This window comes from Myiozetetes cayanensis, unplaced genomic scaffold (assembly GCF_022539395.1).
Source record: "Myiozetetes cayanensis isolate MyiCay16 unplaced genomic scaffold, myiCay2020 scf24, whole genome shotgun sequence".
In the NCBI taxonomy this organism is placed as follows: Eukaryota; Metazoa; Chordata; class Aves; order Passeriformes; family Tyrannidae; genus Myiozetetes; species Myiozetetes cayanensis.
In genome coordinates, this window is record NW_026087456.1 from 10,394,155 (window position 1) to 10,407,109 (window position 12,955).

At 46.7% G+C, this 12,955-nt stretch overlaps 1 protein-coding gene across 3 annotated transcripts; it reads left to right on the top strand.

Annotated features, from left to right (window-relative positions):
• Positions 1-263: 263 nt before the first annotated feature.
• Positions 264-12,149, top strand: NUP54 (nucleoporin 54). 3 transcript variants are annotated; one of them, XM_050320613.1, is made up of 13 exons: positions 264-422; positions 1,786-1,947; positions 4,029-4,112; positions 4,214-4,348; positions 5,040-5,269; positions 7,338-7,525; positions 7,951-8,147; positions 8,817-8,871; positions 9,423-9,516; positions 9,989-10,096; positions 10,462-10,581; positions 10,911-11,021; positions 11,335-12,149. In XM_050320613.1, the coding sequence occupies exons 1-13, from the start codon at positions 371-373 to the stop codon at positions 11,461-11,463; spliced, it is 1,665 nt and encodes a 554-aa protein (XP_050176570.1). In that variant the 5' UTR covers positions 264-370; the 3' UTR covers positions 11,464-12,149. The 3 variants fall into 3 exon arrangements, with proteins under 3 accessions (XP_050176570.1, XP_050176571.1, XP_050176569.1); XM_050320614.1 differs by lacking the exon at positions 1,786-1,947 and having other exon boundaries at positions 267-422; XM_050320612.1 differs by lacking the exon at positions 264-422 and having other exon boundaries at positions 922-1,947.
• Positions 12,150-12,955: the final 806 nt, after the last annotated feature.

A 12,955-nucleotide genomic window follows, 5' to 3' on the forward strand; every position in this document is an offset into this window, starting at 1 on the left:
TATTTTAGCCCGCACGATCACTTTTAATCCCTGTTCGGCCCAAAGCACGGCATTTTCTCCCTTCCACTGACGGGGAAAAGAGTTGTTTGGGTTTATTACTGGTTATTATCCCTTTATTTCCCTCTCTCCCATGGTATAGTCCAACTTCCCCCGTCCCCCGCCTCCTGCCGCCCGCGGTGGTACAGCCCGCTGGCGCCCGCCGATTGCGTCAGCACCCGGCGCCCGCGCGTCGCCCGCGCCACCCGGAAGCGCTTTGGCGGCAGCGGCGGCGTCTCGTGCGGCGGGTTTTGTTCGCGGCCGGAGCCGCCGCGGGGGCTCGCACGCGCCTCCCGCGGGGGATCTCCCCCCGCGCCGCCACCCGAGCGGCCCCATGGCCTTCAACTTCGGCGGAACGGCGGGAGCCGGGGCCGCCAACCCGAGCGGTGAGCGCGGGGGGAGCGGGGCGGGGCGGGGCCGGGAGGGGCGGGGGGAGCCGGGCGGCGGGCAGCGTGCGCCCCCCCTCCGGCCAATGGGAACCGCGGCGCGTGCCCCTCGGCCAATGAGATCCCCGGCCCGCTCAGCGGCCCGCGCGGGCCCTCCCGCCAATGAGGAGCGGCGGCGGCCGGCAGCACGTGCGGCCCAGGCTTTGCGAACCGCACGTGCCGCCGCGCGTGCGAGGGACCGCGGTGGGGGCCCGCACGCGCCCCCCCGCCAATGGGAACCGCGGCCGCCTCAGAGCCCGCGCGTGCCCCCCGGCCAATAGGAGCGGCGATCGCCTCAGAGCCCGCGCGCCCCCCCGCGCCCATGGGAACCGCGGCCGCCTCAGAGCCCGCGCGTGCCCCCCGGCCAATGGGAGCGGCGGCCGCCTCAGAGCCCGCGCGCCCCCCCCGCAAATGGGAACCGCGGTGGCGGCCGGCGCGCGCCCTCCGGCCAATGGGCTGCGCGGCCGCCTCACGGCCACCCCTCAGTGCCCCCCGCGAGTCCCTCCCGGGGCGCCCGTGACGAGACCGTGCGGGTCTCTCCGGGCAGCACTTTGCTTGCAATGACGTTCCCGTTTGGATGAGGTGCCCTGGGAAGTTCGCTTTTGGGCAAGGTAAAACACGGCTTTTTCGCTTGTAAAGGAAGAAAGACCTTTTTGGCCCGCTTGTTTTGTCGCTGTCAGTCGCGGTGAAGTGTAAGCCTAAGCCTTCCTTACGCTCACTTGGTAAAATAAATCATTGCTGGCTCCTAGTAGACCATCTGAGCGAGTCCTTTGGACAGGTCCCAGCTTCGCTGCAGCTAGCCTGAATTTTACTGTGTGATTTCCCACTCCCGGTGTTTCACACACATTCGTTCTGGCCCCATCTGAAAGTGAATATTAACTTTGTGCTGCCTGTACACTGTGACAAGGTTTATTACACACAACCCAGTATCAGAGGGAATTGTGGGGTCACAGCCTAGGTCTTCCCACTGTCTGTGCAGAATGAACCTGTTCCAGCTGCATCCCGGGCACACTGGGGTGGGATGCAGAAGGTAATTCATCAGCAAGGCTGGGGTGAGCAGATTTTGGGATGTAATTCGGATGTAACTGGAATAACTGAGGCATGTGTGGTGCCTCAGTTGCTGGAGGTGTGTTTTCATGCTTCCAGCAGCAATGTGTGGAGCTTTTAACTGTCCTCCTTGTATCTGCTAAATAATACCTTACTCTTGTTTTTAACTGTGCCTGTCTTGTCCACGGGGATGGAAAAATGTTTCAGGTTTTCTCTCCTGCCTTTTACTCAGAAGAACTAATGTTGCCTTGCTCTTTTTCTGCTTCCCACTTGTCAGGATTTGGTGGGCTTGAAACTGCAAACTCCACTGCCAGTGGGTTTAATTTTGGGGGTTTCGGATTAACTGCTAATCCCGCGGTGAATTTTAATATTGGGAATTTCGGTGTTTCCACTACCTCAACTCCACCGTTCAATTTTGGTAACAGTCTGGCAAGTGCAGGTAGATAACGCGGAAATACTTGTTCTGTGGTAAATGTTGCTAGCAGGGGTCCAAGAATTGCATCCCAAACTGAGAATCTGGGACAGTACTAATCTTCATATCCAGTGAAGACTGGGAAGAAAAGCTCTGGAAGTGGATGGGGTCTGAGAGCCATAGGCTTGTAGGGGGTTTAGCTGTTAAATTCTGAAGGAATAGCTTTTAAAGGAAAAACAATCCTGTACCAAATACTCAGTCTGTGAAATGGGAATGAACTGGGGTCACCCTCCAGTCTGAAATTGGGCCTCAATCAGAGCCAAACGGCACTGTCAGGTCTCCATTGAGATCCAGGCCATCCCTCACAACCCCAGAGCTGCTCCCTGTGCCATGTTTCCTGACATGAGATTCTTGGACTGCTGCAGTTATGTTTTCATCTTCCCCCTGTGTTCTCATTGGCCTTGCGTTGGCTGTCATGAATGCACCACACCCCAGCAGTTTCTGTGGAGAAACAAATTGTATACGACCGGCAGGAAAGCACAGCCCAGCCCTGACCTGTTCCCCAAATGCTGCTGAGCATCCCTAAACCTCCCTGGCTCTCCGGAGGGATGCCCGGTGCTCTGGGAAGGGCCCTGGGTGTCATGGGTGTGCTGGGTGGTGATTAAGAATACCCTTCGTGGCCCCATATAGATCCATCAGTGATGTAATTTCACCTTAAATCTTTCCTATTTTGTATAAAAATGCTGTACTGGGTGGATTTCTAATGCTTTTGCTCATGTGGAATTATCCTGGGGATTCTGTTGCTGCTGCTCGTATAGGAATTCCATCCATTCCACAGTGCCATCACTCCCTGTGTCAGTGACTGTCACCTGCTGTGTGCACTCCAGGGACCTGGTTTGGGTTTGTTTGCTGGAGATACTCTTGGGCTGTATTTCCTTGGCTGAATTTGAGCTGCTCCAAAAGAGAACTTGGGTATTTAATTTGGTTTCCCAGTTTGCACTTTCAGATTCCTTTCAAAGAAAGGATGAGTAAAGAGTGCAAAACCACCTAGAGATTGTGTCATTGGTGCTCCTGCCAGGGTGTTTCACTCGCTGGTAGGACAGAAACATGGATGTTACAGGGAACAACTGGTTATGCCCACCGGCACTAATATGTCTGCTGAACGGAGATAAAATGTGATTGCACGTCAGCCTTGGTTTAAGCTTTGTAACTTGATTGTGTAGAGGAGGACTGCGAGTGTACTAGATCTAAGGAACGTGGGGTTTTTTTGGCATATGCATGTGAGTTAGCAGTGGCAGCGTCTTTTTGACAAATCCTTTGTAGCACAGTGTCCTTCTTTGGTTGAACATGTGTAAAAACAGCCAGAAACAGAGAGAACTTGGTTTCCCTGGCTGGTCAGCACTCCACAGGCTGCACTTTGGGCCGGCGCTGCATTGGCACCACTGGAGCTCAGGCCCTCACTTAGGCCCTCTCCTGCTGCCCAGTGACTGCTTTTCCTGAAAATCTGTGGAAGGCTGATTGCTTCTGCATCCATCTTCCTATACTAGTGGTTGAATCTCCAAGTAAGGTTTAATGGGGAAGATGATAGGGAAGCTAGGCTTAAAGAAAAAAGGACCTACTAGAATTTTACCTGTGAATTTTCTCTGTAAGCACCGTGACTGTGGGCACCCTAGCCTCAGGCTGTGATTTATTTCAAAGGATTAGCAGTGTTTGAAAAGCTTACAAAACGTCAGGTTGTTTATTAAACACTCAGCAGTGACACTGACCAGAGGTGTTCCTGAGAATGAATGTAGGCAATGCTACTATTAGTTGTGTCTGTCGCAAGGGAAAGCACATCCAGCTGGTAAAGGAACAGGATGTCAGTTGACAGTTGCCTTTTTGTTTAGTCTTTTGACACACCACACCAGTTCTGGTTCTCTGGTCCATGTTTTCTCCCCCATTTCCTTGGACAACGAGCTCGATCCCCAGACCATTGTGAAGCACATGCTTGTGACATGTCCCATCCATGTGTCAGACCTGTTCCCATCACCCCCAAGTGCGGTTGCTCGTGGTGCTGTGCCCGCTCTGCTCTGTGAACCACTGCCTGACTCCCAGTGTTTGTTTGGCAGGAGCGTTCGGAGGGTTTGGCACCACCACCACCACTGCAGCACCGGCATTCAGCTTCTCTGCACCCACCAACACGGGCACCGGCGGTAAGAGAGTCTGACCCGTTGGCTTTAGAACAACCCATGGGTGCTTTGGATTGCACTGGCACTATCCTCTTCTCTCAAAAATCCTCTCCTTTTTCCCCCAGGACTCTTTGGTGCCACCCAGAACAAAGGCTTTGGATTTGGCACTAGTTTTGGCACAGGAACTGGAACTGGCTTGGGTAGTGGGTTGGGAACTGGGCTTGGCTTTGGAGGCTTTGGAACCCAGCAGCAGCAGACCAGTGAGTATGGCCTTCTCTGCACTTAAGCCTCTCTTAGCAGTGAGAGTGTAAGACTGTCACAGGTACTCAGGTAGTGGGACAGAAGTGTACTGTAAAAAGAGGCTGTTACACACTTACCTCCTGATTGATGGAGACTCCCTCAGAAATCTGGCACTTGAAGTGCCTCCATTTGCAGCACTTTGCCTTTTTCGTAAGCTCTGCTAGAGCTCAGGCAAGTTCCTGAGCTCCTGACAATATGTACCCCTTTGGTTTAGTGGTGGTGGAAATGATAGTTACAGAATTGATGTTGCAGTCACAACATTACTAGAAAGGGGAGGAAAACAGCATTGAGGTCAGTTTAAATGTGAATTGGATGATGAGCTGCTGCAGGCTCTGAGTCTGCTGAGTTTGTAACAACCAACCTGCCCTTCAGGTTTAGATATGGAAGGTGCCAGATGATGCTCTGGATCAGTACAGACCTCTCATTTAAAGAATAAAGAAAAAATAGTTTTCTTCTAACTCAGCATTCAAGAACTACTGTTGTAGATGAAGATTAAGAGTAAAAAAAAAATTATTTATTTATTCTGTGCTTTTATTCTGCATCTCAGAATGTGAAAAGAAGTAGTGCCAATGATAGGCAGGTGGTAGGTGATAGCAAGTGAGTCTGGCATGGTTGTTCAGGAAATTAATTTGGATTTTCCGTCCACCACAGCGTTAGGTAGCGGGTTGTTCAGCCAGCCTGCCCAGACACCCGCCCAGTCCAACCAGCTCATCAATACAGCCAGCGCCCTGTCAGCTCCGACACTCCTGGGGGATGAGAGGGATGCCATTCTGGCCAAGTGGAACCAGCTGCAGGCCTTCTGGGGAACGGGCAAAGGGTACTTCAACAACAACATCGCTCCCGTGGAGTTCACCCAGGAAAACCCCTTCTGCAGGTTTAAGGTAAGGAGTTGTATGGCTGCCCACAAAGGGTTCTGACACCCTTATTCTGTTTGCTGAGGCTGAGCATCTCACGGGTGATAAATCGGATTTTGTTACTGGTGAGAGTATTCTGAAACAGTGTTTTTTTAGGTAATCCACACAGTTCTGGTGCATGCTTATTAAAAGGTTCTAAGATGCTGGAAGTCTGGGTGGTGTGGAGGGAGTAGATCATGAGCCCAGATGTGGGTCATGAAAGTTACATTTTCTGTGATAGCATTCAGGTTAGTGTGTGTGTCACTGGAGCAAGTCTCTGGAAATGAATTTTAATGTGTATTTGTGTAGGTGACAATATGACAGAAAGTATGTAAAATAACTGCGTTAAAATAACCCTCTATGAACCTGGCCTGTGCCAGGTTTAAAGTCCACCAGCCTTCAGACTTGTGCCTTTATCCCTCCCATGCTCACACTGTATGAGCTCACATGCTCCATTCTCTGTCTGGAGTCGTCAGCAGTTCTCCTGGGGACAGAGAATATGTGGCTCTTCATCCACCGCCGATTCTGCCCCCGCTGACTGCCTTGCTAAGCCTCAGGCCTAGCAGGGGATTTGGGGCAGGTGTGGTGATGCCCTGCTTCCCCAAGCTGATTCTTTGAGTGCAAACCTTGTGACCTGAATGTAGGATAATACTTAATTAAGTCTAGTTCTGATTATGCACATCATGAGACTTGTATAAAATTTTTGCAGCAGCCGAGTGCCTGCCTAACAAATGTTTGGCTTGTGTTGCATCGCCTTATTCAGTGTTCCCTTGGATATTTTGCTGGCAATGCACCTGGAAGCTTATTTTATTGTAAGTTGTTGTCTGAAATTGCTTTAGAGGCTTTGAAAAATTGCCAGGTGTGAGTTGTGTCGTGGAAACTCAGTTATTTTAGAGTTTTATTTACCAAAAAGAGTGGTTTTCATTTTAGACAATGCCACATACTTGGTTCACCCTTGTCCCTATGACTTTAGTGTTTCTAATGCAGTTATGAATTCACATGCCTTAAGTGAAACACTGAAAAGTCCCGTCTGTGCCAGCAATGGAAGATGCCTAAATAAAATAGGGAGAAGTTGGTGGCATGGGGATAGGAACAAAGCATCATACGCTAGTTTGGTTATTGCCTCTGGAAGTGTCAGGCATCTGAGAAGAATGAGGCATTACCTGGAGGGTTTCACAGGCATTCAAGGAATCCACTTGCACACACTTCCAGATCTAGGGCAAATAAGAAGCACGCAGCTCTTAGCCAAGAAAAATGTGCCTCTAAGGTACGTGTTACAGGCTGCTGTTGGAAGGACCACAGTGAAGTAAATAAAATGTCATAGTTTGAAAATACTTTGTTGCATAAAGAAGTCATGAAGGATTTATTTACTTAAAGCAGAAATAGCACAGGAGTGATGTGCTTAAAACCAAATTCTTCCCTGGCTGTCACTGTTGTGTTCTATGATGAGATGGCTTATTCTGTGAGGCTCACTGTGGCAGGGGAGTACCCACTGCTGATAAAACCAGGCTCTTGGGCACATCCCCAACTTATCTTTCTCTTCCACTGAACTTGTAGGAGGGGAAGGTGCAGGTCACCCACCCACATGCCGTGTCAGGGCCTCAAAAAGCCCCCGCTGTCCACCCTGTCCCCTGTGGGATGTTGGTGTGACAGCTCATAGGGAAGATGAAAGCTGCCACTCTGCTTCTGCTTGTAATAACATCTAGTCCTCTGGTCCCTTTTGAAATTTGGGAAAAAGGTAAATTTTAAAATGTTCCTGATTTGCTGTCAGCTCTGCTGAACTCCCAATTCATAGGTTTTTCTACAAGATGGGAAATGGTTACTTAGGAACTTTCTGTAAAAATCCAAGCTGTTTCAAAAGCTGCTCTACTGATATTTGTGTGAAAGAATGATTTAGAGAAGGATTACTTTTATGTTTCTGCAGTTCTGAGTATGTTTTAAGTTAAATTTTGAACCAATTGGTCTAATCAGAGGGGTTTAGCCTGTCCTGGTCATGCCACACTGGATATGCTTTTGCTAAGTAATATATCCTCATCTTTCATTTGTTCCTTTGTAGGCTGTGGGTTACAGTCTAATGCCCAACAACAAAGATGAAGATGGCCTCGTGGTTTTGGTGTTCAACAGAAAAGAAGCAGATATTCGAAGCCAGCAGCAGCAGCTTGTGGAGTCACTACACAAAATTCTGGGGGGAAACCAGACCCTCACTGTCAACATCGAAGGGGTTAAAACGATGCCAGATGACCAGTATGTGACTTTCCCATAGTTCTGCCTTTTTATCCAGTGTTGCATGTTGGAAAGGGTTGGTGCTTAAGTGTACTGCCTCCCCTTCTCCTTGATTTTGGATCTCTTCATCCTGAGTTCAATTTGTATCTCTCGCTCCTTCATATTGCTTTTTATTAAGGCATGGAGTCCAGTAGCTTTCCAGAGGTTTTAGGTTATTCCCAGTGTTATACCAGTGTCGCCATATCATGTAATGGTATGCACAGTTTTCCTCTGTCTGCCTCGCTGTGTTAAACCCTGTACCTGCTGGTACTGCACATCTCAGTGAGCTAAAGGGAGTTAAGAGCAAGTTGGGAGAAGTGGTCAGTTGGATTTGGGGCTGGTTTTGTTGTGTTAGTTCCTGCACGCTGCTGCCCCTTTCCTGACGTTCCACACTTTGCCCTGCTCAGGACAGAGGTGATCATTTACGTTGTGGAGCGCTCGCCCAATGGCACCTCGAGGAGAGTTCCCGCCACCACCCTCTACGCCCACTTCGAACAAGCCAACATCAAGTCGTCCCTGCAGCAGCTGGGGGTCAGCCTCTCCATGGCCAGGACAGAGCTGTCCCCAGCACAGGTCAAACAGCTCCTGCAGAACCCTCCTGCCGGTACGTGGGCTCGGCTTTTTGGGCTCTGGGATAAACGCAGCTGTCAGCCCACTGGAAAACACCTTGGAAAGCTACAAGAGCTACAGACAGTGCACATACAGCTTTGTGTTGGAGTAGTTAAGTGTTCTTCATGCCGTTTTGTAAGATAACTTATCTTTATGTCTGTAGCTTTTATATATGTCTGTGTTGAGGATATGAAAAGCTATGAAATCAGGATTGCAAAAAGAACTGGGCCTACTCATGCAGAAAAATCAGAGCTAGTTCCTACTGGGATTACTTTGCCAACTGGTTTTGGCTTTTGATCACTTTAATTAATGATTTTTTAATATTTGGGTTTTTTACACAACTTGAAAAGGACAGATGACCCAATACAGTGGAAAGAGTAGGAATTTCTCCCTTTAAAGTATGAATTATATGATGGGATCACATATGGGTCATTCCTTTCCACTGCCTTCAAACCAGCAGGAGTATTGGACAGCCTTTGGGACTGTACTTACTGCCACAGCTCTGCAACAGGACTTTTAAAAATTACCCTCATTTAATTAATAGTTCAGCATAGCTCATAGGGTTTGTGTATGCCATAGCAATTTTTCCTGCTTAAGAGCTGTAAGATGAGAAAGTGATTCAGATTTATCCATACTAAAAAATGCCTTTGTTTGTTTTTTCCAGGTGTTGATCCTATTATTTGGGAACAAGCCAAAGTTGATAATCCTGATCCTGACAAGTAAGTCCAATACTCTGAGTACTGCAACAAAACCTGGAAAGGGGAGAAAGATAATTGTATAGTACCCTCCAGGTACTTGCAAGAAACATTTTAGAGAAGAACTTGGCCAAGTGCTGATCTCCTTGCAAACACTGAAGATTACTGGAAGTGCCTTTGTTAATCCCTTTACCCATTTAGGTGCTTAGGAACTGTCAGGATAAAGAGCTTTACTGGCATGACTCAGAGCTGTGGTGTCCTCCATTGCATGCACTAGTTATTGTGACTTATGTTTTGCAACCATTATGGGTTTTTCCCCCTCTTCTTGCAGTTGAAGGTGATGCACCCTTGTACCCTCAGTAGTTACAGATAATTTGGGCTGATTTCTTTATAACAGAGGACTAGGTGGTTGGGAATAGTGAGGACACTAGAGCTTAGCAAAAGAAGATATTATTTATTAACTTCAACGGCCATGATTATCTGTACCTTTATATTAGATTCTATTCATAATTATTAATCCATACCACATATCCAGTAAAAAAAACATATTGCAAGAAACATTTGTGTTCTTGTAGGCTTATTCCTGTGCCAATGGTGGGTTTCAAGGAACTGTTGAGAAGATTGAAGGTCCAAGATCAGATGACCAAGCAGCATCAAACTCGATTAGATGTAAGGTTGCTCATCTTTATCATGACTGCTTATGATTGCTGAAGGATGTGCTATTAAAATGAACCTCCCCCTGCGCCTCCTGTGTGTTGAAAACTGAAACCAGAACCATGTTCTTAATGTACTTCTTAAATATATCTTTTGCCCAAAAGGGAGCAGCATGGTTTGGCTTTTTTTCAAGTTCAAGCTTGCTCTGTTGTTAGACTAAATTAGACTTGCTCAGTGAAGGTGTACTGGTATGGACTGTAATTTAGGTAACAGTTTTCCAATACCTTCTGAAAATCCCAGTTGCAGATAAAAGTAAATAAAAAGCAGAATAGTTGAAGTAGCAGAAGGCTTCCTAAAAGCATCTGTGGCAAGGACACTAAGTTGCTGTGCTGTGTACTGCTGTAAATCTCCTCATTTTAAATCAGGACTGATGTGTTCTGTTATCACAAACTCCTCTGACTTCCAACTGCCTCCATGTCCTCTGCAGATAATATCAGAAGATATCAGTGAGCTGCAGAAAAACCAAACAACAACTATGGCAAAAATCGCACAGTACAAAAGGAAGCTGATGGCACTTTCTCACAGAACATTACAGGTAACAGGGGTAGTGTCAGTAGCTCCTTTGACACACAGCCTTGTGCCAGGAACAGAAAGGGGAGGAGGCCTGTGCCAGCTTGTGCATAACCAGTGTTGAAAAATTTGTCTTCAGCTAAGTGGTGTTCATTTAAGTGCCAGGCAGAGCTCGTGGGGAAAGCTTCAGGTCCACAGTACTTAGGAACCTTCTCTCTGTGTTCTCAGGGCAGCCCTGTGGCTTCTGGGTGTCTCACAGCAGCAGACTAAGTGACAGAAAAGTCCAGTGAGACCCATGCTGAAAGAAGGACAAAAAGACATATGAATGGAGTGGTGGGGAAAGAGAAGGGCCAAGTCTTCTCTAATGAACCTATAAGGCTTCTTTTGTAGGTGTTAATAAAGCAGGAGATCCAAAGGAAAAGTGGTTATGCCATCCAAGCAGATGAGGAGCAGCTCCGTGTACAGCTGGATACAATTCAATGTGAACTTAACGCACCAACGCAGTTCAAGGTAGGTAGTTAATAGAACTCTGCTACTCTTTTCTTAAAAAAAAAAAAAAATAAAGTTTGTTTGCCAAACCATGCATGGTGTTATTTCTTGTGGAAAACTGTCAGCAGTCCAGCAGCTTTACCAGGAGTAGCAGTGCACACATTGCTGCATGACTGATAAGTACTTAAATATTTTTGAGTTCTTGGAGTATTGGAGTCACTTGCCCTTTGTATATCTTCCAAAACATTTAAAAATGGAATGAACAGCCGTTGTTCCAGTCCTGGTGACTGAAGGAATGGTACATGCTGGAGCTCTGGCAGATGTTTGATTGAAGCCTGTTTCTCCTGCAGGGCAGACTGAATGAACTCATGTCCCAGATCAGGATGCAGAACCACTTTGGAGCAGTGCGGGCTGAAGAGCGCTATTACATAGATGCAGACCTCTTAAGGGAAATCAAGCAAGTAAGTATGACTGGGTAGAATTCTTTTTGAACTTCATTTAAGCCAGATGCACACTTGACTGTACCTAGAAGGCCATGTTCTTGGAATTTTTTGATTAAGTAATTTTTACTGTTCTCAGTGCCAGTGCATTAATGCTGTACAAAACCATTCCAGGGAGTTAGGATTTTAGTGCAGAAAACACTGTTATTCCTTCTTCCAAGAAATTATGCCAGGCTGTTCCGTGTGCCAAAGGCACCAGTCATGACACCTTTGGGAAATATTACTTATAGTCAGCAAAGTTGGACTGTGCTCACACTGGTTTCTTTACCTGCAGCACCTGAAGCAGCAGCAAGAAGGACTCAGTCACCTAATCAGCATCATCAAGGATGACTTGGAGGACATCAAGCTAATAGAACACGGGCTGAACGAAAGCATTCCCATCAGAGGAGGAGTCTTCAGTTGACTGGATGCTGCAGGGCTTAGACAGAACACAGTAGTCAAGTTCATGGCTCACCTTCCAAGGCTAAAACTGTTGAGGTAAAATAAAAGGTATCTTGTAGGAGCAATGCTATTTTGGCTGTTACCTTTAGAATTAGCAAAGCCTCTTCTAAGCTTTTAAAATTGACCTTTGGAAGGTTTATATTTTGTAAAGCTGTATATGCTTTAACAAAAGAAGGAAAACTGAATCTGTTCAGATACTGGTTTACTATAAAACTATATGTACTATTGTACATTTTTTTCTTTTTTTTCTCTCCTTTTTTTTACAACAACATTGTCCTATAAATGCAGTGCTGAGGGGATTGCTTCACTTGCGACTTGGTTTGTGGAAAGTTTAGCCCCCATCCATGTTTCTGTTCAAATGATCAAGTAACATTGTGTAAACAGTTAAACCCTTATGAGGATGTTAGTTGCTGTAACTATGTTGGTCCCTGCAATACCACTAGTTTACTGGGGCAAGCTGCAGGAACTTGTTTCCAGTTTCTGTCCTTCCTTTGGACTGCACGGATCTGAACGTCATGTTTTTATCACTTTACATACATGAATTATACAGAGCTTCGGTGCCCCTCTAAGTAACAGAATGTCTGGACATTGTCTTCTGCCTTTTTTTAATTGCCCAAGAGTAATAAATTCAGTCTGACTTTGTAATAACTGGTGTGTGGTGTTGGCTCTTGGTTACATCAGTGATGCTGCTCACAGCTCCAGGTAAGTGCACTTCACTGCTCCAGGCACTGCAAAGAATGGGCACAGAAATGGCACAGAGCTGCTGGCAGCCTAAGTCCCCAAACCAAGATAAACAGCCATGTCCCTTGCATCCTACCTGGTAGCAAGTGCTGCAGGGCAGGTACCTCCTCCATGCAGTGGAGAGCTGGTTTTAACACCACCCACTCCCCCCATTAAAAAATTCACTGATAAATAACTGAAACAAAAAAACCAAAACTGTGTTACCTGCAGTAAGAGTTTGTACAGCAGAAACAGAGGAGGCATAATAATTTTGTCCATTAGCCAACAAAACAAAATAAATCGCATTCATAAAATTAGATGGAAAAACAAAAATACAGCCTAAGCATGCTGCAGCATGTAAAGTCATGAGAGTGTTTGTGGAAGCCTGCTTCCATTACAGTTGAAAAAAGCATATGTGGAACTCTTAAGTGGGAAAAGGATTTAGTTTGCTTTTGAAAGCATAGTTTCAATTAATAAAATGTCTCCTCTGTGCAATACAGGCTCTAACATGGGCTCTTGAAAGAAATCAAATGTCTCTACAATTCTCTTTCTCAGGGGCTGGGGTAGTAGTCTAGTAATAGTTAAGTGAATTCTTCTGCCATGGTTCCCCTGCTAGTCTAACTGTGCTGCAAGTTTGAGATACCTTTTTTTTTCTTGTAAGCTTTTCAAACCCCACCACACTTTGCTCCACTTATTAAGCTGCAATTGTACCATGCTCTGAAAAACCTTGAATG